Genomic DNA, 27,059 nt, shown 5'->3' with positions numbered 1-27,059 from the left:
TGCTAAAATAGAGCAACTTTCAGAAAAGAAAGAAAGTTCAGAAAGTGGGGAATGTGCAGAAGCTGAAAGGCAGGCACGTTTGGAACCTGATGCCACAGTAGAAAAATTTGCAGCTGACATTGTCAATATTATATTTGACAATCTCCTTTCTTCTGACACTGATTCTTCTTCCCACAGTGAGAAATGTATCTCACCCAAATCTGGATTTATGGGAGCCATCTTCGATAAAGTGAGAGAGTTTTTCAACTCACGTGCTCCTTGCGCACCAGAAAAATCCCGCAAACACCATTTTTTGAAGTTCGCACAAAAACATTATGAAAAGATGAAAGAGGGGCTGAAAAACACAGTGGAGGAGAGCAAAAGACATTTGATTAGTCTGTTAAACCTAAGCCACTCCCCTGAAACTGAGGGAATGGGTTCCCCTTCAAGAAGCTCATTTACTCTGGAAACCATGGTAAAATGTTCTACTCCAGCTAACTTTAATGTCATCAGATCTGAAATTATTGACATATACAAGTTCACAAAAGAGGAAGAACATTATATTATCCAAAAAACCTTTGAGAACATTAGAATAAGCGAGGACATCAAAAATTTCTCAAGGGAATTAACAGAGAAAATGTACGACCATTTAATGACAAGTCGTATATACCAAATTCCCAATACTTTTATGGGTAGAAGTCTATCAGACTCTGTTATCTCCAGTACACAACTGACAGCAGCTGAATCAAGAGTTTCCTTTTCTCCCGAAGTCCTCTATGTAATCATAGAAGACGCAGTTGCAAAGTTTTTGCAAAAGATTCTGCTCTTGGTTGATGATGAAGCAATTGATGTAATTATTCAGAGCGAAAAAGTGTCCGATGCTATTAAAGATATCCAAAACTTCCTTGCAACAGCACAGACATGGGCAAAAGATACAGAGTCAGACTCTTCTCAAAAAAGTGGCAGAGAATCTAGAACACCCTGTCATTCTAGACCAGCATCTCCAGAAAGACTTCTTTGTTCATTGTAAACAATTGTACTTTCTGTAAAGTGGTTTGAATTAAAGAGAAAAGAAAAGTATGTTTTGTTTTGTTTTTTTTCTTCAAGATCTGTTCACATGTACTTAGCAAGAGTGAGTACACAGCGTTAAAAAATGGTACTTAGTGTAGTGAGGAAGGCGAAAAGCAAAGAGAGCATATGAAGGTAATATTGAAGTAGGCGCAGTTTTGAAGTGGTGAAAGGCAAAGGCATGAGTGCAAGCCTAATAAAAGGTAATAGGAGAGATGTCGAGCAGGCGGAGGACTTGGCTGGAGCAGGAAAAGGCAAAAGGGAAAGGCGAGTGCACGTCTCCCCGCCCCCCAAGCCAGGCTGAGAGAAGGCTTGAAAAAAAAAGGACATTTATCATTTCTTCTTCAGCCAGCCCTTCTCATGGTTTTTACAAAGTACACAGCACAGCAGATTCTGCAATATTCTTACACACTAATTAAGCATTGGAAACCTACCTACTTCTTTGTTCATTGTAAACAATTGTACTTTCTGTAAAGTGGTTTGAATTAAAGAGAAAAGAAAAGTATGTTTTGTTTTGTTTTTTTTCTTCAAGATCTGTTCACATGTACTTAGCAAGAGTGAGTACACAGCGTTAAAAAATGGTACTTAGTGTAGTGAGGAAGGCGAAAAGCAAAGAGAGCATATGAAGGTAATATTGAAGTAGGCGCAGTTTTGAAGTGGTGAAAGGCAAAGGCATGAGTGCAAGCCTAATAAAAGGTAATAGGAGAGATGTCGAGCAGGCGGAGGACTTGGCTGGAGCAGGAAAAGTTTCTGAACAGCCAAAATGAGTGGAAGAGGAAAGGGAGGTTTTTTCGCCTGAGTTTATCCTGAGTTTATCCCTTCCCTTCTGCTTGTAGCCCTTGTGTTCTTGAACATGCCCCCCTATGTGCCTTTGCCCTATGCCTCTAAATTTGGCAACCTATGGGTAAGGTTGAAATATGGTGGAAGTAACGACCCACCCTCCCGCGATTATGTGGCGGAGGAACTCCTTTTCCAATCTTCTTGGGTAAACCCTCAGGACATCTATTCTTTCATTTCGTTACCCAATAGAAGAGAGTTTGAGCTGTGCTTCCTTCAAGAAGCCCCCTTACGACGGTTCTTGGAAATTCATCATACCAACTTAAATCACCCGAAGTGGAAGGAATGGTCTGTAGAATCTCCAGTCCAGCTAGAAGTCACAACAATTGTGGTGAAATTTTGGACAGGGAGAGTTCCAGACCAAGACATTGAGCTCTATCTACAAAGGTACTGTGAAGTCTTGCAACCTCCTGTGAAGCCGGTTGACAAATTCGGCTTATGGTACGGAGTAAGAAAATTCAAAGTACGAATGCGGAGAGATGGAGCAGGTCATATTGTTTCCATCCCTAACTCCATCTCTTTTGGCCCCTTTAATGGGCGTGTCATATATCCTGGACAGGCAAACAGATGTTTCGTCTGCCAAGCTTTAGACCACCAAGTAAGAGACTGTCCTACCTTTAAGTGCTGGAAATGCGGGGAGTTGGGTCATAAAGCTAAAGAATGCCAAAATGACAGCGAGTGTTCTCTATGCGGACTGAAGGGACACACCTTCTTTAAATGTCCCAAATCCTTTGCTAATATAACTAAAGCTTCCCAGCAGCCCTCCACGGGTGCTTCTCGCACGAACCTTCCAACCATCTCAGCGCTGTCAGTGGCTTCAAATCCAGCCCCGCTACAGGAAAGGCCCGCACATGGAAATGTGTCCTTGATAAATCCATTGGCTGTCTCAGATGCTGCCTCAGGACAAGACCCAGGCAGTCGTAACACAACAAATCTTCCGGGAGTAACGGAGCCGCAGGCACACAATAACAACATAAAAGAGGATTTGACGCTTTCAAGACAACCCGAAGAAATGGCAGTTGGAGGTGGAGAGGAACCGGGAGACCAATCCTTCTCACAAACCTCTGATGTGGAATGTGAGAGCGATGACGAGCGAAGAGAAAGCGAGGAAGAAAATTCATCTGAAAGCTATCTAAGTGCAAGTGATAGTGAAGAATCACCCGTTTCGACTCCTGTGGAGATTTCTCCTACAGATGATCCTGCAGGACAAGATGATGTGGATCCACAAACAGGGATTTTTCTTAACAAACAGCATCCTGCGATGGAGGAATTGGTCAATGAAACAACGACAGGAGGAAGGAAAAGAAGTGTCTCGATGGCGTCTTATGGCAGAGATAAAAGAAAAGACGATGATCCAGCCCTCCGCAAGGTACTGTTGAATCTACAATGTTTCCTCCCTCTACTGAATAACCCTCCTACTACATAAATATGAGCATTCTTAAAATAATAACATGGAATGTTAGAGGGTTACAATCAGAAAGACTAAGGAAGAAGAAAGTGCTTTTTCTGCAAAAACTGGACTATGACATATTATGCCTACAAGAATTAAGATTGAAAACTAAGGAAGATATTGAAGAACTGATTAAATTATGGGGTCCAAGCCACTCAGTAGTCTCAATAGGGGAAGATAGTGCAGATGGGGTGGGCTTTTTCTTCAAAAACACTCATGTGAACATCATAAAGAAAAGAGATATAATACCAGGACGGCTTTTACTTGTTGATTGCCATTATGGTGGTCAAAAATTTCGGTTAATTAATGTGTATACCGCACCAGAAAGAACAAAGAAAATGCAATTACTAAAGAAAATGAGACATTTGTTGGAATGTGGGTTTAATACTGTTCTATGTGGGGATTTTAATATGGTTACGGAAGAGAATGATAGGATTGCTAGTACGATTTTCAAAGAGTCCAGGGAAGGCAAATTACTTACACAAATATGTAATGACGCATCTCTTAGGGATTTATATAGGATCTTAAACCCTCAGACAATTCATTTTACAAGGTTTGACTCATCCTCTAAAACTAGAATAGATAGGATTTATATATCTTCCGAGATTGTAGCTTTAAGATATAATGATTTCGTAACTGATTTCTCTGATCATAAGGTAGTCAGAGCTACGATTTTGTGTGGCACTGACCCCCCTTCCACTTATTGGAAATTAAATACGAGCTGTCTAAGTGACGGGGCACTAGTTTCGGAATTAAAGGTAGAAATTGTGAAAGTTTTGCAACTTAAAAAACTCACAACATCTGATATACAATTGTGGGAGATATTGAAAGAACGGATGCGAAATTTTTTTAAATTTAAATGTAGAGAAATAAATTATGCAAAAAATATAAAGTATAACGAACAAGTAAATCAATACATATTGTTGAAAAATAAAACATTTAGAAAAGAGGATGAAGAGAACCAGATTGAAGAACTTAGAGTTAGTATTGAAAAAGTAAATAATGAAATATTATTTAACATACAAAAATCAATGGGAGGTGATATAAATGGTAATAAAGATTATATGATTGGTGCTAACCAAAAGAAACGTAATAATGAGTTCATTTCTTCTATAAGAGATGAGGGAGGAAACTCCTTCGTAAAAGAAGTAGATAAAAGGCGAGTTATCAGAAGGCTATGTGCCCATATGTTCTCTCCGTTATCTACAAAAACAAGTGCAGTAAAATATTTGTTAAGTAAAATAGAACCTCTGGACTCCATCCAATATACCTCACTTTTAGGAAATATTACTAAAGAGGAGGTAGAATGTGCGATCAGTCAGTTAAACATAAACAAAACCCCTGGTTTAGATGGGCTTCCGTCCGAATTTTATAAAATAGTTGTGAATGAAATATCCAAATTTTTAGCCACTGTTTTTAATGAAGGCATGCATGAGGGAACTTTGGGTGACTCCTTTTATAATGGATTAATGTGTTTGCTATATAAGAAAGGGGAAAGAGATAATATAAATAATTATAGACAATTGACAATAATGAATGTTGATTACAAAATATTTGCTAAAATAATTATGAATAGGTTTGAAGAGGTATTAGATAAAATTATAGAAAAAGAGCAAACATGTGCAATAAAAGGTCGTCTGATGTGGGATAATTTATGTACTCTGCGTGAAATAATTTACAGTAGAAAAGACACAGAATTTTTTATTTTAAGTCTCGACCAAAGGAAAGCTTTTGATTACATTTCCCACTCTTATTTGTGGGAAGTAATGAAAGCATATAATATGCCTGAAACCTTCATCTCCATGATTAAAGTATTATATAAAAAATCCCTTGTCCAGATTAAAGTAAACGGAAGACTGACCGAACCCTTCCATGTCGAATGTGGAGTGAAACAAGGATGTCCTTTAAGCGCAGCCTTATATGTTCTGGCAATAAATCCGTTACTTAAAACAATCAATAGTGATAGCCGTTTTACTGGATACATCCTAAATGACACCTACAAGGTGACAGCCCTTGCTTATGCGGATGATGTCTCTGTAATTATTAAAGATCAAAAGGAGCTATCAATACTTAAGGATTTGCTAACAAAATACGAACAAGCTTCTGGTGCTAAGCTAAACCAGGAAAAGACCGAAGGAGTTTGGTTTGGACAAAACTTAAAAGAACCTGTAATTGATTTAAAAACTAACAAGGAGATGAAGATTTTAGGTATTTGGATTACTAAAAATGATCCATGTCTTTTGAATTGGAAAAAGAAAGAGAGTGAAATAGAAAACGAAGTAGCTAAATGGGACAATAAAAATACAAACTATAAAGCGCGTGTGAATATCGTGAAAACACATGTAGTCTCAAAGATGTTGTTTCTGGCTACTGTCTTTCCTCCTCCTCACAAAACTGTTATTAAATTAAGTAAATTGTGTACCAAATTGATTTGGGGGACAAACCGCGAAGTAACACAGAGGAAATTAATGTATAAAGGAAAAGAAAATGGAGGATTAGGAGCGCCAGATCTTAGCGTTAATTTGATGATTCCTTTTCTAAAAAATGTATATAGCGCATTTGAGCGAAGCACCCACTGGATCCAAGGGAAGGAATCTTTGTGGAAAAAAATGAAAGGGAGAGCCCGATCGGGAGTGCCATACTTTAAACTTGTGTTTGGGGATCTTGTGGATCAGTGGAAATTGGATGATTTAAATCTTTTACAATTAAATTCAAAACAGATATATAATAAAATCAATCTAAAAAAAATGAAGGTATGATACAATATAAAGCTGTGGAAAAAGAAGAAAATCAGAAAATAGTTAAAAACATATATGACAAAGTAATATCCGAGAACATGAGAGATACAGTGTGGCTTATCTCTGTCGGCCGTCTCCCAGTAAGAGCTGTGGTTCTGTGGAGTTGCTTCGTTACCACTAAGAAATGCCCTATGGAGAATTGTGATGAAGACAAAACTCTTGATCATCTATTGATATCGTGTTACAGGACGGTTGAAATAAGAAGGAGGATGGAAAAACTAGGTTTTAATATTGAAAATAATATAAAATCAGTAAGATATGGTTTGTTTAAAGAAAAGATGAGTGAAAATAAAAGAAGATTGTTTTGGTTGGTGATGTGTATTATAAATGTCCACATATGGAAAACAAGAGCTAAATGTGTTATAGAACAAAAAATGATAAGTAGTTTCACCGTATGTAAAAACATTGTAACGGAGCTGAGAAGAAGAAAAACGAGAGATATGAAATTAGGAAATGACTTGCCGTGGGAGCTTTTATTTTTGTAATATGTAAAATAAGATGTGAATAATTTGTGCATGGCGCTTGTATTATGTGTATTTGTAATTGTGAATATTGATATTTAAATAAAGTGATTTTTTTTAAAAAAAAAAAAAGAAAAGGCAAAAGGGAAAGGCGAGTGCACGTCTCCCCGCCCCCCAAGCCAGGCCGAGAGAAGGCTTGAAAAAAAAAAGGACATTTATCATTTCTTCTTCAGCCAGCCCTTCTCATGGTTTTTACAAAGTACACAGCACAGCAGATTCTGCAATATTCTTACACACTAATTAAGCATTGGAAACCTACCTACTTCTTTGTTCATTGTAAACAATTGTACTTTCTGTAAAGTGGTTTGAATTAAAGAGAAAAGAAAAGTATGTTTTGTTTTGTTTTTTTTTCTTCAAGATCTGTTCACATGTACTTAGCAAGAGTGAGTACACAGCGTTAAAAAATGGTACTTAGTGTAGTGAGGAAGGCGAAAAGCAAAGAGAGCATATGAAGGTAATATTGAAGTAGGCGCAGTTTTGAAGTGGTGAAAGGCAAAGGCATGAGTGCAAGCCTAATAAAAGGTAATAGGAGAGATGTCGAGCAGGCGGAGGACTTGGCTGGAGCAGGAAAAGGCAAAAGGGAAAGGCGAGTGCACGTCTCCCCGCCCCCCAAGCCAGGCCGAGAGAAGGCTTGAAAAAAAAAAGGACATTTATCATTTCTTCTTCAGCCAGCCCTTCTCATGGTTTTTACAAAGTACACAGCACAGCAGATTCTGCAATATTCTTACACACTAATTAAGCATTGGAAACCTACCTACTTCTTTGTTCATTGTAAACAATTGTACTTTCTGTAAAGTGGTTTGAATTAAAGAGAAAAGAAAAGTATGTTTTGTTTTGTTTTTTTTCTTCAAGATCTGTTCACATGTACTTAGCAAGAGTGAGTACACAGCGTTAAAAAATGGTACTTAGTGTAGTGAGGAAGGCGAAAAGCAAAGAGAGCATATGAAGGTAATATTGAAGTAGGCGCAGTTTTGAAGTGGTGAAAGGCAAAGGCATGAGTGCAAGCGTAATAAAAGGTAATAGGAGAGATGTCGAGCAGGCGGAGGACTTGGCTGGAGCAGGAAAAGGCAAAAGGGGAAACGCGAATGCGCATCCCCGCCCCCCAAGCCAGGGCCGTGGCAGCGAGATCGTGGGGGTTCGAGCTGGCGGCGCTCTGTACCAGAGTGCTCTGCCACACATCATACGCCAAACGGCCGGCCGAGAGAAAGGTTAAAAAAAAGGACATTTATCATTTCTTCTCCAGCCAGCCAGCCAGCCAGCCCTTCTCATGGTTTTTACAAAGTACACAGCACAGCAGATTCTGCAATATTCTTACACACTAATTAAGCATTGGAAACCTACCTACTTCTTTGTTCATTGTAAACAATTGTACTTTCTGTAAAGTGGTTTGAATTAAAGAGAAAAGAAAAGTATGTTTTGTTTTGTTTTTTTTCTTCAAGATCTGTTCACATGTACTTAGCAAGAGTGAGTACACAGCGTTAAAAAATGGTACTTAGTGTAGTGAGGAAGGCGAAAAGCAAAGAGAGCATATGAAGGTAATATTGAAGTAGGCGCAGTTTTGAAGTGGTGAAAGGCAAAGGCATGAGTGCAAGCCTAATAAAAGGTAATAGGAGAGATGTCGAGCAGGCGGAGGACTTGGCTGGAGCAGGAAAAGGCAAAAGGGAAAGGCGAGTGCACGTCTCCCCGCCCCCCAAGCCAGGCTGAGAGAAGGCTTGAAAAAAAAAGGACATTTATCATTTCTTCTTCAGCCAGCCCTTCTCATGGTTTTTACAAAGTACACAGCACAGCAGATTCTGCAATATTCTTACACACTAATTAAGCATTGGAAACCTACCTACTTCTTTGTTCATTGTAAACAATTGTACTTTCTGTAAAGTGGTTTGAATTAAAGAGAAAAGAAAAGTATGTTTTGTTTTGTTTTTTTTCTTCAAGATCTGTTCACATGTACTTAGCAAGAGTGAGTACACAGCGTTAAAAAATGGTACTTAGTGTAGTGAGGAAGGCGAAAAGCAAAGAGAGCATATGAAGGTAATATTGAAGTAGGCGCAGTTTTGAAGTGGTGAAAGGCAAAGGCATGAGTGCAAGCCTAATAAAAGGTAATAGGAGAGATGTCGAGCAGGCGGAGGACTTGGCTGGAGCAGGCAAAAGGGGAAACGCGAATGCGCATCCCCGCCCCCCAAGCCAGGGCCGTGGCAGCGAGATCGTGGGGGTTCGAACTGGCGGCGCTCTGTACCAGAGTGCTCTGCCACACATCATACGCCAACGGCCGGCCGAGAGAACAGTTAAAAAAAAGGACATTTATCATTTCTTCTCCAGCCAGCCAGCCAGCCCTTCTCATGGTTTTTACAAAGTACACAGCACAGCAGATTTTGCAATATTCTTACACACTAATTAAGCATTGGAAACCTACCTACTTCTTTGTTCATTGTAAACAATTGTACTTTCTGTAAAGTGGTTTGAATTAAAGAGAAAAGAAAAGTATGTTTTGTTTTGTTTTTTTTCTTCAAGATCTGTTCACATGTACTTAGCAAGAGTGAGTACACAGCGTTAAAAAATGGTACTTAGTGTAGTGAGGAAGGCGAAAAGCAAAGAGAGCATATGAAGGTAATATTGAAGTAGGCGCAGTTTTGAAGTGGTGAAAGGCAAAGGCATGAGTGCAAGCATAATAAAAGGTAATAGGAGAGATGTCGAGCAGGCGGAGGACTTGGCTGGAGCAGGAAAAGGCAAAAGGGGAAACGCGAATGCGTATCCCCGCCCCCCAAGCCAGGGCCGTGGCAGCGAGATCGTGGGGGTTCGAACTGGCGGCGCTCTGTACCAGAGTGCTCTGCCACACATCATACGCCAACGGCCGGCAGAGAGAACGGTTAAAAAAAAGGACATTTATCATTTCTTCTCCAGCCAGCCAGCCAGCCAGCCAGCCAGCCCTTCTCATGGTTTTTACAAAGTACACAGCACAGCAGATTTTGCAATATTCTTACACACTAATTAAGCATTGGAAACCTACCTACTTCTTTGTTCATTGTAAACAATTGTACTTTCTGTAAAGTGGTTTGAATTAAAGAGAAAAGAAAAGTATGTTTTGTTTTGTTTTTTTTCTTCAAGATCTGTTCACATGTACTTAGCAAGAGTGAGTACACAGCGTTAAAAAATGGTACTTAGTGTAGTGAGGAAGGCGAAAAGCAAAGAGAGCATATGAAGGTAATATTGAAGTAGGCGCAGTTTTGAAGTGGTGAAAGGCAAAGGCATGAGTGCAAGCCTAATAAAAGGTAATAGGAGAGATGTCGAGCAGGCGGAGGACTTGGCTGGAGCAGGAAAAGGCAAAAGGGAAAGGCGAGTGCACGTCTCCCCGCCCCCCAAGCCAGGCCGAGAGAAGGCTTGAAAAAAAAAAGGACATTTATCATTTCTTCTTCAGCCAGCCCTTCTCATGGTTTTTACAAAGTACACAGCACAGCAGATTCTGCAATATTCTTACACACTAATTAAGCATTGGAAACCTACCTACTTCTTTGTTCATTGTAAACAATTGTACTTTCTGTAAAGTGGTTTGAATTAAAGAGAAAAGAAAAGTATGTTTTGTTTTGTTTTTTTTCTTCAAGATCTGTTCACATGTACTTAGCAAGAGTGAGTACACAGCGTTAAAAAATGGTACTTAGTGTAGTGAGGAAGGCGAAAAGCAAAGAGAGCATATGAAGGTAATATTGAAGTAGGCGCAGTTTTGAAGTGGTGAAAGGCAAAGGCATGAGTGCAAGCGTAATAAAAGGTAATAGGAGAGATGTCGAGCAGGCGGAGGACTTGGCTGGAGCAGGAAAAGGCAAAAGGGGAAACGCGAATGCGCATCCCCGCCCCCCAAGCCAGGGCCGTGGCAGCGAGATCGTGGGGGTTCGAACTGGCGGCGCTCTGTACCAGAGTGCTCTGCCACACATCATACGCCAACGGCCGGCCGAGAGAATGGTTAAAAAAAAGGACATTTATCATTTCTTCTCCAGCCAGCCAGCCAGCCAGCCCTTCTCATGGTTTTTACAAAGTACACAGCACAGCAGATTTTGCAATATTCTTACACACTAATTAAGCATTGGAAACCTACCTACTTCTTTGTTCATTGTAAACAATTGTACTTTCTGTAAAGTGGTTTGAATTAAAGAGAAAAGAAAAGTATGTTTTGTTTTGTTTTTTTTCTTCAAGATCTGTTCACATGTACTTAGCAAGAGTGAGTACACAGCGTTAAAAAATGGTACTTAGTGTAGTGAGGAAGGCGAAAAGCAAAGAGAGCATATGAAGGTAATATTGAAGTAGGCGCAGTTTTGAAGTGGTGAAAGGCAAAGGCATGAGTGCAAGCCTAATAAAAGGTAATAGGAGAGATGTCGAGCAGGCGGAGGACTTGGCTGGAGCAGGAAAAGGCAAAAGGGAAAGGCGAGTGCACGTCTCCCCGCCCCCCAAGCCAGGCCGAGAGAAGGCTTGAAAAAAAAAAGGACATTTATCATTTCTTCTTCAGCCAGCACTTCTCATGGTTTTTACAAAGTACACAGCACAGCAGATTCTGCAATATTCTTACACACTAATTAAGCATTGGAAACCTACCTACTTCTTTGTTCATTGTAAACAATTGTACTTTCTGTAAAGTGGTTTGAATTAAAGAGAAAAGAAAAGTATGTTTTGTTTTGTTTTTTTTCTTCAAGATCTGTTCACATGTACTTAGCAAGAGTGAGTACACAGCGTTAAAAAATGGTACTTAGTGTAGTGAGGAAGGCGAAAAGCAAAGAGAGCATATGAAGGTAATATTGAAGTAGGCGCAGTTTTGAAGTGGTGAAAGGCAAAGGCATGAGTGCAAGCCTAATAAAAGGTAATAGGAGAGATGTCGAGCAGGCGGAGGACTTGGCTGGAGCAGGAAAAGGCAAAAGGGGAAACGCGAATGCGCATCCCCGCCCCCCAAGCCAGGGCCGTGGCAGCGAGATCGTGGGGGTTCGAACTGGCGGCGCTCTGTACCAGAGTGCTCTGCCACACATCATACGCCAACGGCCGGCCGAGAGAATGGTTAAAAAAAAGGACATTTATCATTTCTTCTCCAGCCAGCCAGCCAGCCAGCCCTTCTCATGGTTTTTACAAAGTACACAGCACAGCAGATTTTGCAATATTCTTACACACTAATTAAGCATTGGAAACCTACCTACTTCTTTGTTCATTGTAAACAATTGTACTTTCTGTAAAGTGGTTTGAATTAAAGAGAAAAGAAAAGTATGTTTTGTTTTGTTTTTTTTCTTCAAGATCTGTTCACATGTACTTAGCAAGAGTGAGTACACAGCGTTAAAAAATGGTACTTAGTGTAGTGAGGAAGGCGAAAAGCAAAGAGAGCATATGAAGGTAATATTGAAGTAGGCGCAGTTTTGAAGTGGTGAAAGGCAAAGGCATGAGTGCAAGCCTAATAAAAGGTAATAGGAGAGATGTCGAGCAGGCGGAGGACTTGGCTGGAGCAGGAAAAGGCAAAAGGGAAAGGCGAGTGCACGTCTCCCCGCCCCCCAAGCCAGGCCGAGAGAAGGCTTGAAAAAAAAAAGGACATTTATCATTTCTTCTTCAGCCAGCACTTCTCATGGTTTTTACAAAGTACACAGCACAGCAGATTCTGCAATATTCTTACACACTAATTAAGCATTGGAAACCTACCTACTTCTTTGTTCATTGTAAACAATTGTACTTTCTGTAAAGTGGTTTGAATTAAAGAGAAAAGAAAAGTATGTTTTGTTTTGTTTTTTTTCTTCAAGATCTGTTCACATGTACTTAGCAAGAGTGAGTACACAGCGTTAAAAAATGGTACTTAGTGTAGTGAGGAAGGCGAAAAGCAAAGAGAGCATATGAAGGTAATATTGAAGTAGGCGCAGTTTTGAAGTGGTGAAAGGCAAAGGCATGAGTGCAAGCCTAATAAAAGGTAATAGGAGAGATGTCGAGCAGGCGGAGGACTTGGCTGGAGCAGGAAAAGGCAAAAGGGGAAACGCGAATGCGCATCCCCGCCCCCCAAGCCAGGGCCGTGGCAGCGAGATCGTGGGGGTTCGAGCTGGCGGCGCTCTGTACCAGAGGGCTCTGCCACACATCATACGCCAACGGCCGGCCGAGAGAATGGTTAAAAAAAAGGACATTTATCATTTCTTCTCCAGCCAGCCAGCCAGCCAGCCAGCCAGCCCTTCTCATGGTTTTTACAAAGTACACAGCACAGCAGATTTTGCAATATTCTTACACACTAATTAAGCATTGGAAACCTACCTACTTCTTTGTTCATTGTAAACAATTGTACTTTCTGTAAAGTGGTTTGAATTAAAGAGAAAAGAAAAGTATGTTTTGTTTTGTTTTTTTTCTTCAAGATCTGTTCACATGTACTTAGCAAGAGTGAGTACACAGCGTTAAAAAATGGTACTTAGTGTAGTGAGGAAGGCGAAAAGCAAAGAGAGCATATGAAGGTAATATTGAAGTAGGCGCAGTTTTGAGGACGATCTGATTTCCTCGTGTCAGCATTGTTCCCACATCATCATAATTAATGTTGTTCCAGGTTCAACATTGCAAGTGACCAATCACCTTCTTGTGACGTCATTCCTTTGCGACTTCGAAATACCCGCCTTCGAGTATTTCGAAATACAAGTGAAGAAGCGAAAAACCGCCGCCTGTCCGCCGAATTTGAAGTCAATTTAGGATACTTTCCTTTAATAAACGGTAAGCATTATACATATGTTCCTCACTTGGCTTGCTGTTTGTTTGCTAGCGATAGGCTACTTGACGACAGCATTAGCTAACCAGTGTTCTCTAGACCAGCGTTCCCCAACTTTTTGGGTGTTTCGTGGCCCGGGGGTTGGGTCAGGCAAAATTGCAGTAGCTTCCCTGATCATTTTACAAACATAAGTGAAGAGAATCTGGACTAAAAGGCCTAGACTTATGGTTGTGTGCTGAATCTATTAATCAAACTATCACCTGGAAACATAATTAACTGGTCCATAGCTGTGAAACTGGACATGAGTTCTTGATTCTATGGAGATTAACAGTAATCCAGAAATTTACAAATTTGTCCTGGTACATCGCGTAAATGTTGTCCCAGGGACATCGCGTAAATGTTGTCCCTGGGACATTGTGTAAATGTTGTCCCTGGGACATCGTGTAGAAGTTGCCCTGGGACATCGTGTAAATGTTGTCCCTGGGACATCGTGTAAATGTTGTCCCTGGGACATCGTGTAATTGTTGTCCCTGGGACATCGTGTAGATGTTGTCCCTGGGACATCGCGTAAATGTTGTCCCTGGGACATCGCGTAAATGTTGTCCCTGGGATATCGCGTAAATGTTGTCCCTGGGATATCGCGTAGATGTTGTCCCTGGGACATCGTGTAGATGTTGTCCCTGGGACATCGTGTGATAGCTTGTAAATAATGGAATGAAAATTATTGATTGTTATTAACTTGTGAAAAAGAAGTGTAACAAATCCACATGTTATGTTCTTACACCCTTACAGAAACTGTGACTCCTTCACAATGTCAGGTAAATGTCAACTCATGTTGAATAATCAACCAATCAAGCCTTTTATTATCACATGCAATGTTATTGTACAATTTACTTAATGAATCGTGTTCCTTAGTTCTGTTTTTATTTATATGTATTTATTTATTTGTTTTATAAGGTAATAGATGGCCTAATCTATTTGCAGTGTGAGGTATGTTGAAAAGCTTGTTTGATCATAATGACATAGCATGTTTACGTTTTTTGTAATGTATTTGAAAACATAGGTGTATTTATGTTATTTTTATAGAATTTCCCTCACATTTATCCAATACCAAGCCAAATCACTGGAAAAATTTTGGATGGGTCCACAAGAGCACAAAGTGCATACTTTTTGAAGGTATGACTTGGACTGTGGTAACTATGTTCTTATCACAAAGGGTTTATAAGTTGCCACTATAAACAAACAGCATTTTCCAAAATTGAAGCCTTGTCAGAAGAACCTGAAAAATACCTTTCTGAAACCTTTTCTGTGTAAAGACTTGTTCAAAAGCAATGCACACAGATTAAAACATTTCTGTCTTGGCCAACTGATAAAGAACACCAAAAACTGAGTGGTGCGTGTTGAGTCTGTGGTCTTGATTTGTTTTGTACACACTATAGAAATTAATTAATGTAAACCAAAAATGACACTTTCTATATGTTTGTGTATCTGCAGAATTAATTATAAGTCTCACCTGACAAGCTTTTGCAGTTTTGCAGTGTCATTCTTGACAGAAAAACATACTTGTCACATTATTTTTATTTCCAGAAAAACATCTTTCAGATGTATGAGAAATTGATTGGAGCCTGTCTGGAAAACGGCAGCCACTGGACCTTGTTTGTAAGTTGCACAGATTTTGCACTCTCTCTAGTGCATGATACTTTTCAGTGTCCCTCATTAGGAAAGCTCAAGGCCCAAGCCTACCATATCCATCTTTTTACAAAACAGTTTTGTGACATACCCAAGAGGACCATAGTCTATATGAATTCATTTGGCGAGTCGGAGGTCAGAAAAAGTGCGGTGTTGAAAAACTGGAGGTAATTAATTAACATATTTAACATAACATATTTAATTTAATTGAAATCATTACCGAACGTGGTTATTGATTTCTCTATATGCTTTTTATTTGTAATAACTGCGATCTCTCAGCTCATTTGCTTCAGCAAGAGGCTGCGCTGGAGAGTGGACCTTGTCACATGTGAGCCACCCACATCAACAGGATGGGAACTCATGTGGAGTGCATGTCATAATGGTACTGAAAACTATAGCTTTAACCTATATAAGTAATGTTTACATTTTTGCCTATTCAGTTTTTAAAGCCTTAGAGGCAGGATGGTAAAATCTCAATTTTTTTTGTAGATTGAACCATTTCAGCAGTAATGCTTTGCTTTGGTTGCTCTGTTTTTTTTTTTTTTCTCGGGGGGGTTAAAAACAAACAAACATTTCTTTGTTAATCTAATTCTTCGTCAATTATTAGTTTGCCCAATCTCTCATTGACGGTAAAACACAAGTGGAGGAGTACAACACTGAAATCACAAAGCTCAGGTCCCGACTTTGCCACTACTTATTTTCCTCAATAGGTAAAGATAAAATTAGCTGCCTTCTTTTTCTCTAACATTGGAAAATGTAACTTGTACTTAAACAAATTATATTTTGCAGATCGAACTAGGAAGTGCAGTCAGTGCTGGTGTGTGATTGCAGCCAAAGACCGGGTACACTATGACATGTCCTTAGCCATATAGATTGTTTATTTAATGGACTTTGTTCATTTGTTTTTTGTTTGTTTATTTCTTCTTCTTTTTTTTTTTTTAAATTCACAGGTGCAGTGCCAGAAATGTGGTGCATACAAGCACATGCGTTGTTCAAAGTCTGTTTGTGGCATCTGTATCTTCTGTGAGAGTAAGTCACAATATAACTAAACAATGTCCAAAAATGTTTAAAGTGAATTTTTTTTTCGTAATTTTGCCTTTGCACACCAGGACTGTGTAATTAAAGTGGACGTTTCAAGATCCAGTTTTTACACAAAACTATTTTAGACATAACTGTGTCGTATTGTGGGGATTTCTCTTCACAATTAAATTGATATAGTGCTGTTTATATCATTCTTCTTTATGTAACAGCACAGTGCAGCACAGCAGAGGGAAAGGAGTTGTGCAGCATAGTGGGTGGCTATACAGGAGGAGCAATAGAAGTAGCCAGTGAAGAATGTCATCAGGGAAAGCATCAGGCAGCGAATGACAAAGGAAAAGTTCCTAAGGGAGAGAACATCTGCAGCAAATCGACAAGTAACAGTGAGATAGGAAGACTGACAGTCAGAGATGAAGGTACACAGACTGAAGACAAAGAAAAAGAAACAGAAGTATACGGCACAAGTCTGAGTACAGATAATGCTGCTGCTGATGATGTTGACAGGATCGATGCAGATACAGAATTCCAAACTGATTCAGAAGGAACTAGTACAGTTTACAGAGTGCATGGTCGCTTATCTGTACCAAGCTCAAAAAAGAAAACCTACACAATAACAGAAGACGAGATCAAGCGCAGAATCAACGCAGAGAACATGTCAGTTCATGTTTTCAGAGGTTTGATTGGGGTAGATATACATTTCGTGATTTTGATGTCACCTGAAATAAATCCGGGTTACTCGTATCAATGAAGTGACAATGTGGCTGGAAATTGTGCATTTGCTGCAACATATACACAATTACACCATGTAAACAAAAGCATTTAACTTTGTGCGCATGTGTGTGTCTCTCTCTGCTCTTTTGGTGTTTGCACTTTTTCTTTTTTAGGGCCGTAAAGCCAAACTGCCCGCAATGATTCTTGACAGGCCTAAGAAGGCCAAAACTAAAGTAACGGTGTTTAGTGTTCTGAGTGAAGAGGAGGCTGGGGAGCTAGCCCTCGGGTTTGCCGGAAGATTGGCCTGCGATGTCACAACAGACATGGTCTGTAAAGGCATCGACCATTCAAGTGCTGATATGACAAAGTAAGTTAGTAAAACAATATGAAAGTTGTATCTTTTTTGGTATTATTTGTCATTTCCCCGTATTTGGGTTATTGGTGTAACATTGTTAATCTTACTTTCTAATAACAGACAGACTCTTCTCAAAATCCAACACAATCTTAAACATGAGCTGACTGATTCCTCAACCTTCAGTTTGCTGACACACACCTTTGGCCCCGCTGCACTGGATTCTGTCATTTCATTCCTGTGTGAAAAACTTGATCTTGTCTCTTAAATAATGAAACCTTTTGTGACTTTTGTTTGTTCTGTAAATCAGAATCTTGAAAATTGTTCATTGTTGTTCTAAGTTTGTGTTAACTATTTGGCAAAAATGATTGGTTCCTAATCCAAACAGCATAATGACTGTTCTAACACATATCTTAAAAATGCTACAAAGAAAGAAAATTATCACATATGTTTCAATATGAATGTAATTGTGTCACACTCGGTTTGTAGTAGCTTTCCTGTTTTATTTTGAGTTTTGGTATGTTTACACTGTTATTTTTATTTCCCGTGTGTTCGTCTTCCCTTATTAGTTTTACTGTATTTAATTAGTCTGATTTAATAACTTATAATTATTTACTTTCCAGTGTGTATATATGCTCCTCGTTTGGATTATTGTTTGTTTGAGTTCTGCCTGTCTTTTCTATTAAAGATTTGGACTTTTGGACTATTAGTGGACCTCGTAGGTTTTTATTCTGTTCAATTGGTAATTGACTGGGTTTAATTTAGTGGCCTGGAAAACAGGCCAGAGGGGTCTGGTCATTTTAACCCCCTAAGACCCGAAATCTTCCATGGCATGCATTTTTAATTTCTCTTTGATATTTGGGCCGATTGGAACCCGATGAATGTAAAAAGAAAGAATTACCAGGTTTTGGTTTTTTTTACCTAATTTTTGTTTCTGAGAAAAATGAGAGCCACATATGAGGACATTAATTTGAAATTTCGATAGAACAGTTGCAGTATAATGTCCTCATAACTGTATATCAGGCACTTGTTGATCAAGATTTAGTATTTTGGTCTAAATAACCCAAAATGTGATGTCCACATGTGTGGACGCCAGGCTGGAGTAAAGTGTTAGAGCTATTTATACCTATGTAAACTTTTATACACTGGTTTTTACCTGTCTTGTTTCAGAAAGGTTTAAAAGGGTAATGTCCACAGTTTATTTGTTTATTTATTTGTTTGAATTCAACATATTTTATTAAAGTAATTGAGCTTGAACACAGAAAAAACTGAATCAAATAATCATAAAATCAAATCACTTGCATATACTGAAGTCTAATCTACTCTGAGCTAATGCCGGTTTCCAACACTAATGATCGGGTGAAGGAGAGAGATGAGGGTGTGCACGGCCACTGGTGCTCTTATCCCTGTTCTTTGTGATACAATCCAACAGGAAAGCAGTCAAACCCTTGGACATTAGCCAAGTTAACGTTCACAAATATATACACACAGAGGAACTCTGAGCCCCAATGTCAGCATTAGCACAAACATGCCACTTCATACCAAATCTCAGTGTGAGGTCAGGTGTTAGTCTCATTCCATTATTCTGGCTATATTTTCTTACTCATTACTATTAAACTTATACTTAAGACTAACTATTAACAAAATCACACCCCAATAACTCTGTTATTACACTTTGTATTTAATCATAAAAAGGCTGGATGTTGAAACCTTTTACTTCTATTTTGTATGAGCCAGGATTCTCAACAGCTGATACTCTATGTCCAAAAAGTGACAGGTATCGTTTTATGGAGCAAAAAACTTAAGAGCGCATATTTTATAAATAATACCAACAATTACAAATGCAGACCTTTAATAGTAATAAGTAATCCTTTATTTATAATGCATAGCAATATAAAAATAGTAACATATGAAAATATTACAATGGGCACAGATGAATTTGTATCAAAAACAGCAACCAAGCCAAAGTAATGAATAACACACATAAATAACAACTGCTTGAGAGACCAAACAATTTCTTTTCATCTGTTCCTTGGCAGAAAGTTAAGACAGCTATTCAGCTTTAGGTTTCAATAAACAGAAGTAATGGATGCAGTCCCTTTGAAATGTCACACAAAAGTCTACTTATGCATATACTTAGCTTTAACTCTTCTCTTTTTTGTTTTGTATTCCAAAAGGTTTTCATTTTCTCCAGAGGATGTCTCTCTTTCAGTGGTTATCGACTGTTCACATTCATTTTCAGACTGTTGGAATGTCGATGCTGGCCGAACGTTTCTTGCTAGAATACAATGGCCTAATTTTGCGTGCATTCTCTGTCGTCTTTATTTCGTACTGGCATATACTTTTGCCTACTTGTTTTGTTTTTAAGACATTTGTATGCAGTTCATCTATCATTGGAGTAATACCCTCTGGAATGAATGCCCACTGTTTAACTGTGTCTAAAACAGCATTTAGTTTTCCAACTGCATCTTCTGTGCATTTTTTGTCTGTGCTTTCAACTACAGGAGTGTCATTCAAAGTTGATAGAGGACTTTTCAGAGAGTTTTTCATTTTTTTAAAATGGCTACAAGCCACCTTCAGGCAAGCACATGTGTTATAGTGAGAGAACGTACAACAAGTGCACTGAAGTGTTTCAGCCGATGCAAAAAAACACAGATTTCCAAACAAACTTGGCATTTTTATCACTTTCAAGTCCTCACAGTGTACAAAGTAATGCCTTTCTTTCACTGCAATTCTTGCCAAGGTAGAAATGTCTGTTTCCATGTTTGGATAGATGTCATTGTCAGCCTCTGCTAATTTTGCAAGTAACACTAGATGCTTGCAAAGAAGTCCTCGTAAGCCATATGTACAGTTGCAGTAGGACTCAACAGGGCAGACGTCATACACCATGTCTTCTCTTGACTCAGATGGGACTTGATATGCATTAACTCCATGGCTGTTCTTGACTGTAATTTTAAGAGCCCAACCACTTTCCATCAGTCTTGAAGCAGAGTCTGAAACTTGAGACAAGGTGTCAGCAAACCTGTTTTTCATGCGGCCCACATCTTGCAGGGTTTTTATGACTGAGAAGTAGTCGTCGGCCTTCCCTAGGAGCACTTCAATCAGATCATCCAGACGCCTATTCTTGTAGCCAGATAAAAACTGGTATTTCAGGCGGTGGAAAAATCTGAAAAACAGTTATTTGAAATGATTAGTAACTGTAATTGAAGGAATTTAAAGTTTTAATCAAGACTGTATTATTTTTTTAAAAATTGGAATACCTATTGCACACGTCTTTTATAAAGGAATGCTCTGTGCCGGTTTAGCTGATTTAGGCAAATCCACCTACTCTGTTTTTTGTTGTGATAACATAAAAAACGCTGCTAGAATTTAAAGGATTTGCCTAAAACCTGTTCTGGCAATGACATGACGAACCTACTCAGTTTAGCCTCTTGGATTAAAGCATAATATCTTTTTTTCAGCAATACAATTGAATGAGGTCAAAATAATAAATCATACCTTTCAATCACATTGTTTGTTTCAGAACGAGCGTGACTGAAGCGACGGCCGTAGTCACACCACATGTGGCCAATGCCTTCCCAGTGCTTCTGAAAATACTGGCACACCAAAGGGTATTGCTTAAATGTCTGGCAGAACTCTGCTGATGTGGCTTTAAAGTCGTCCTCCTAAGAGAATTGGATGCAACAGAATATATTTCAATCCATTTAACAGACCTATTGAAATCTTTAATATTATGTATTGAAGGCCTTTTCCTTTTATTGAATAACATTAAGAATTTTAAGTTATTAATAATATGTCGTGTTTTTGTATTAAGAAGCAATTATTTCTTCCCTTACAATGGCTAAGAAGGAACACTAAACCTATAAGCATATTTGGTTTCAGCATCTGTCTGTGAAAGAATCCCACTCACAAGTTCTACTGCACAGTGGGTGACACAATGATGTTCTGCACAGCTTAAGTACTTGTTTTGATAAGCAAGATAAGAAGCCAGTTTTAGAAATTGTTTCAAAAATCTATTTTGTATCTCTCTGTAACTTTTTTTAGCAACTGAAAGTTATTATGCTCTTAGTGTAATCAAGAAATCAAAATGTGAAATAGACAAATTACACTTACAGATGTGCAAGCTTTCAGCTTACAAAAGAAAGAAATGATTTCATTTCTCTTTTGGGTGTTAGAAAGCCCATGGACCCCGGACTCTGATTTTGAAAGCCATCGATTAACAGCCTGTGAATGTAAGAGAAAAAAAGTTAATCTGGAGAGAGAGACAGAGGAGCAGCTGTACAAAAAGCATAAAAGAAAGCTGACGTCCAAAAATAACTTTGTCACTCACTGGACAAGAGGACCTGTGCATTACAGAAATCAACCAGGCAAACATATTTTTAAATGTCAAAAAGAGCTTTGGGAAGCAGCCACCAGAAGATGAGTGCACTGTGGTCTTAAATGGATGGACATAGTCACTCAACATTTTATCCCTTTATATTCATTAACCTGAGTAGGTGAATATCACAATGAGGCAAATCATAACAACAGGACCCTGTTGTAAAAATGTGTTTCAGGTGCATCTTAGACAACGTGAAAAGAAAACAATGTGGTTTACCTGCAAGACATGGTACCAGCATAGAAGGATAGCTGACTCTGGAAAAACCTTCTGCAAAGCATTTATTTCCGCAAAGTCTTTGTCAACCATAAATGCTCTACAGAAAAAAAGAAAACACTAAATGAGATTAAACAGTATGAAAATGTTTTTGCTATCTCAAAGCACCACTTCAATGCCAAATTAAACATTTCAACTCACAAGTAGATATATAAAATACTGCATACAGCCTATAGGAATAACTTTAACAACTGGAAAGGAAAGTTTTTTGCAGCCCATGCTGCAGCTATAGCATTAGATTCTGGCATGTTATAACTTTTTTGAAAAGGAATTATTTCAAAATTAATAGCTGTCAATGTATTATTTACCTCGGGGAAGTTGGGAAATGCTCACAAACTATTCCAAGAACAGTTTCCAGGGTTTTCTGACTTTCGTTGCTGACAATAGCATAGGCCACAGGGGGCCTGTTCTTCGTACCGCGCTAAGTGAGTTAGCTGGATGAGATTGTTGACGATTTCACGTGATCCTGGATCGTTCGGTTCCCCGAAGCCCATCCGGGACTTGCTGTCATAGCAACAGAGCCGTAAGCGTAAACCTGCTGGGGAGCAGGTTTACTTTATGTAAACAGGATTAGATCGCGGCCACGCAGGTATGTCCGCGTCATTCATACGAAAGCAACAGCGATATTCCACCACTGTTTCACCATAAATAAATAACATCAATGTAACTAAAGATAATGCAGCACTTGATCCTTTTATTGATTTCACACAGATACATACAGGTCATTCCCTAAAAAAGGGAAATGTACTATTAACATTCTATTACATGTATGTGATTATTACAGATGTAATTCATATTTCAGAGTAGTAATTGTAAATTACTTCGTGTAATCAAGATGAGAGACCACGGCTATAAAAGCGAAGGTGGATTTGGGAAGTCTGTCGCAGTCATATCCTGTCCGTTTACGCGAGCAACCCATTGCGGAAGGTGCAAGATTGATAAGGATAGTCCTCAGAATTCAGCGTATATTGCGGGACAGACAGGATCCTTTAGCTCAGCGCGACAGTGTGCTCATAGAGAGATATCGATTTTCCCGTGAGGGTATTATTCACTTAACCAACTTGTTGACGAGGGGGTGCAGGACCACCACCTGTCTTTTTTTTTTTGCTCTGCCCTTTTCTTGGTTGCTGTTATGAACAAACAAACAGAGTATTCCAGGGTCTCTTTCCAAGAGACGACAAGCAATATAAGTGATAAATATTACCATTCTGTAGAATATTCTTATATTTCACTTTTACTTGTTCCCATGTTCTAGTGGGTCCTGTTGTGGCTCTAATGTGAAAGGGGATATAATATAACATATTATAATATAATATAATGTAATATAATATTGGATAATATGGTGTGATATGATAAATCTACCCTACCGCCTACTGGTGTTGGCCAGAGGGGCCGATGGCGCAATATGGCAGCCTGGCTTCTGTCAGTCTGCCCCAGGGCAGCTGTGGCTACAACCGTAGCTGCCTCCACCAGTGTGTGAATGTGAGAGTGAATGAATAGTGGCATTGTAAAGCGCTTTGGGTGCCTTGAAAAGTGCTATATAAATCCACTCCATTATTATTGTTATTATTATTATTATTAAATTACTTACGAGTTTGATTTGTCAGCAACTTTCTGCCAGCCCTCTCTCCTTGCTTTTGCAGCCTTTGCAGTGTTCCCTTGCGTTTTAATTAAACTCTGAAACTCCTGAAATCCCTCACTCAAGAGTTCTTGCTCTGCTGCCGAAAAATACCGAGCGCGCTCCTTCGACATTTTCGCCGACCAATCAAAGGGTTGCCGATCAATGTTTCTACTATCGATGCATAGCCCCTGTTGGGCCACCCAGTGATCTCACATTACTTCATCCAGCTATACTAATCGTCAACAACAGGTGTGTTCGGGGAACCGGAATAGCGAGCTCAGAGTTAGCGCGATGATTTGGTCTTGGATGTTTCATTTGATCTTGGATGTAGTAAGCGACGTACGAAGCACAGGGCCAGGGACTCCATGCCCATGATCATCTCTTACAACAAGTGTGAATAAGGGAAATGAATACTGGTTAACGCAGTGCGTGGTGTCAACAAATACTAACTGTTTTGCATAGTTCTCCATGTTTGATTTCATTACAGGTGTCTGCAAAACAATCATTAGTTCTTGGTCAGATGTGTATGGTTGATAGAAGAGAACATGTTCTTGATGTTTTCCATTAAGTAAGGTATGTACACATTGACTGTCTCCACAGTTAAAGTGCTTCTTCCTCATCATGCAGGTTCTAACACTGTCAATGTCACGTGGTGTGACAAAATGCTCTCTGTTGTGAAGATCTCTGTGTCCATGTTCTTTGGCCCATTTATGACATTCGGTTAGTATGATGGCTGGCTTAGTTCCAAGGGAAAGCAGTTCCTCAATCTTCCTCCTCAAATCACTGGAAATATTGTTGAAATGTGCGTCTTTTGGGTCCGAAGGATCATGCCCATCATGCTTATCATATGTACGCTGCACGATGACTGTGTGGTCTTTCCAACATTTGAGTACTTTAAATGAAACATAGGCCTTACAGCCCACTGCTCTGTAGCTGTTTCGACTTTTTTCCCCAGCTCTGATGCAGTTGAATTTGTAATAGTCTCTTTTCCTGTCTTTACCTGAGGCAACATTTAAACATTTATAATGTCCATGAAGGGTTAATGAGTTCAATTTTTCTAACACAACACTGAATGGGTCCTCCTGGCATTGTGACACATGCACACAAAGTTGTGTGTCTTTTCCAGTTCTTTTTTTTTCGTCATTCAGAACACTTCTTCTAATTATGTCGTCCATTTCTGGTGGAAAAATAGCGAAGGTTTAATTAGTCAATATTCATTAATTCATTTTAACTTGTTTTGGGGTTTTTTGCAATACAATGTAAATATTAAATATAATATTAAAAAAATATATATATAAAATAATATAAAACAAACAGGGGCTAAAAGAAGCTAAACTTTCATATGGTATGTCTCTGGCAACTTTAACATGATGTCCCAGGGACAACATCTACACGATGTCCCAGGGCAACTTCTACATGATGTCCCAGGGACAACATTTACGCGATGTCCCAGGGACAACATTTACGCGATGTCCCTGGGACAACATTTACGCGATGTCCCTGGGACAACATTTACGCGATGTACCAGGACAAATTTGTAAATTTCTGGATTACTGTTAATCTCCATAGAATCAAGAACTCATGTCCAGTTTCACAGCTATGGACCAGTTAATTATGTTTCCAGGTGATAGTTTGATTCATAGATTCAGCACACAACCATAAGTCTAGGCCTTTTAGTCCAGATTCTCTTCACTTATGTTTGTAAAATGATCAGGGAAGCTACTGCAATTTTGCCTGACCCAACCCCCGGGCCACGAAACACCCAAAAAGTTGGGGAACGCTGGTCTAGAGAACACTGGTTAGCTAATGCTGTCGTCAAGTAGCCTATCGCTAGCAAACAAACAGCAAGCCAAGTGAGGAACATATGTATAATGCTTACCGTTTATTAAAGGAAAGTATCCTAAATTGACTTCAAATTCGGCGGACAGGCGAATTGACTTCAAATTCGGCGGACAGGCGGCGGTTTTTCGCTTCTTCACTTGTATTTCGAAATAATCGAAGGCGGGTATTTCGAAGTCGCAAAGGAATTACGTCACAAGAAGGTGATTGGTCACTTGCAATGTTGAACCTGGAACAACATTAATTATGATGATGTGGGAACAATGCTGACACGAGGAAATCAGATCGTCCCAGTTTTGAAGTGGTGAAAGGCAAAGGCATGAGTGCAAGCCTAATAAAAGGTAATAGGAGAGATGTCGAGCAGGCGGAGGACTTGGCTGGAGCAGGAAAAGGCAAAAGGGAAAGGCGAGTGCACGTCTCCCCGCCCCCCAAGCCAGGCCGAGAGAAGGCTTGAAAAAAAAAGGACATTTATCATTTCTTCTTCAGCCAGCCCTTCTCATGGTTTTTACAAAGTACACAGCACAGCAGATTCTGCAATATTCTTACACACTAATTAAGCATTGGAAACCTACCTACTTCTTTGTTCATTGTAAACAATTGTACTTTCTGTAAAGTGGTTTGAATTAAAGAGAAAAGAAAAGTATGTTTTGTTTTGTTTTTTTTTCTTCAAGATCTGTTCACATGTACTTAGCAAGAGTGAGTACACAGCGTTAAAAAATGGTACTTAGTGTAGTGAGGAAGGCGAAAAGCAAAGAGAGCATATGAAGGTAATATTGAAGTAGGCGCAGTTTTGAAGTGGTGAAAGGCAAAGGCATGAGTGCAAGCCTAATAAAAGGTAATAGGAGAGATGTCGAGCAGGCGGAGGACTTGGCTGGAGCAGGAAAAGGCAAAAGGGAAAGGCGAGTGCACGTCTCCCCGCCCCCCAAGCCAGGCCGAGAGAAGGCTTGAAAAAAAAAAGGACATTTATCATTTCTTCTTCAGCCAGCCCTTCTCATGGTTTTTACAAAGTACACAGCACAGCAGATTCTGCAATATTCTTACACACTAATTAAGCATTGGAAACCTACCTACTTCTTTGTTCATTGTAAACAATTGTACTTTCTGTAAAGTGGTTTGAATTAAAGAGAAAAGAAAAGTATGTTTTGTTTTGTTTTTTTTCTTCAAGATCTGTTCACATGTACTTAGCAAGAGTGAGTACACAGCGTTAAAAAATGGTACTTAGTGTAGTGAGGAAGGCGAAAAGCAAAGAGAGCATATGAAGGTAATATTGAAGTAGGCGCAGTTTTGAAGTGGTGAAAGGCAAAGGCATGAGTGCAAGCGTAATAAAAGGTAATAGGAGAGATGTCGAGCAGGCGGAGGACTTGGCTGGAGCAGGAAAAGGCAAAAGGGGAAGCGCGAATGCGCATCCCCGCCCCCCAAGCCAGGGCCGTGGCAGCGAGATCGTGGGGGTTCGAACTGGCGGCGCTCTGTACCAGAGTGCTCTGCCACACATCATACGCCAACGGCCGGCCGAGAGAATGGTTAAAAAAAAGGACATTTATCATTTCTTCTCCAGCCAGCCAGCCAGCCAGCCAGCCCTTCTCATGGTTTTTACAAAGTACACAGCACAGCAGATTTTGCAATATTCTTACACACTAATTAAGCATTGGAAACCTACCTACTTCTTTGTTCATTGTAAACAATTGTACTTTCTGTAAAGTGGTTTGAATTAAAGAGAAAAGAAAAGTATGTTTTGTTTTGTTTTTTTTCTTCAAGATCTGTTCACATGTACTTAGCAAGAGTGAGTACACAGCGTTAAAAAATGGTACTTA

General features: G+C 39.3%; 3 protein-coding genes across 6 annotated transcripts; 1 reads left to right on the top strand and 2 right to left on the bottom strand.

The window, feature by feature from the left end:
* Positions 1–13,187: 13,187 nt before the first annotated feature.
* Positions 13,188–17,843, top strand: LOC146552164 (uncharacterized). 3 transcript variants are annotated; one of them, XM_085256333.1, is made up of 13 exons: positions 13,188–13,349; positions 14,137–14,162; positions 14,302–14,334; positions 14,431–14,520; positions 14,932–15,003; positions 15,112–15,200; positions 15,313–15,415; positions 15,641–15,743; positions 15,823–15,875; positions 15,984–16,062; positions 16,284–16,756; positions 16,956–17,149; positions 17,258–17,843. In XM_085256333.1, exons 5-13 carry the CDS (start codon positions 14,947–14,949, stop codon positions 17,400–17,402), a joined length of 1,296 nt encoding a protein of 431 aa, XP_085112459.1. In that variant the 5' UTR covers positions 13,188–13,349; positions 14,137–14,162; positions 14,302–14,334; positions 14,431–14,520; positions 14,932–14,946; the 3' UTR covers positions 17,403–17,843. The 3 variants fall into 3 exon arrangements, with proteins under 3 accessions (XP_085112459.1, XP_085112457.1, XP_085112458.1); XM_085256331.1 differs by lacking the exon at positions 13,188–13,349 and having other exon boundaries at positions 13,997–14,162; XM_085256332.1 differs by lacking the exons at positions 13,188–13,349; positions 15,112–15,200; positions 15,313–15,415 and having other exon boundaries at positions 13,997–14,162.
* Positions 17,844–18,980: 1,137 nt separating this feature from the next.
* LOC146552163 (uncharacterized) lies at positions 18,981–22,213 on the bottom strand. 2 transcript variants are annotated; one of them, XM_085256334.1, is made up of 5 exons: positions 22,097–22,213; positions 21,732–21,828; positions 21,248–21,358; positions 20,633–20,799; positions 18,981–20,300 (listed from the first exon to the last, which is right to left on the bottom strand). In XM_085256334.1, the coding sequence occupies exons 2-5, from the start codon at positions 21,819–21,821 to the stop codon at positions 19,373–19,375; spliced, it is 1,296 nt and encodes a 431-aa protein (XP_085112460.1). In that variant the 5' UTR covers positions 21,822–21,828; positions 22,097–22,213; the 3' UTR covers positions 18,981–19,372. The 2 variants fall into 2 exon arrangements, with proteins under 2 accessions (XP_085112460.1, XP_085112461.1); XM_085256335.1 differs by having other exon boundaries at positions 21,930–22,170.
* Positions 22,214–23,537: 1,324 nt separating this feature from the next.
* Positions 23,538–25,535, bottom strand: LOC146552162 (uncharacterized). The gene is made up of 2 exons (XM_085256336.1): positions 25,289–25,535; positions 23,538–24,586 (listed from the first exon to the last, which is right to left on the bottom strand). The coding sequence occupies exon 2, from the start codon at positions 24,582–24,584 to the stop codon at positions 23,721–23,723; it is 864 nt and encodes a 287-aa protein (XP_085112462.1). The 5' UTR covers positions 24,585–24,586; positions 25,289–25,535; the 3' UTR covers positions 23,538–23,720.
* Positions 25,536–27,059: the final 1,524 nt, after the last annotated feature.

Source organism: Mchenga conophoros, linkage group LG19, assembly GCF_057382185.1.
Source record: "Mchenga conophoros isolate Kocher_MC1m ecotype Shallow Benthic linkage group LG19, M_conophoros_male_GT1.1, whole genome shotgun sequence".
Classification (NCBI taxonomy): domain Eukaryota; kingdom Metazoa; phylum Chordata; class Actinopteri; order Cichliformes; family Cichlidae; genus Mchenga; species Mchenga conophoros.
Note: the sequence above shows the minus strand (reverse complement) of the source record. Positions and strands in the feature narration are given on the sequence as shown.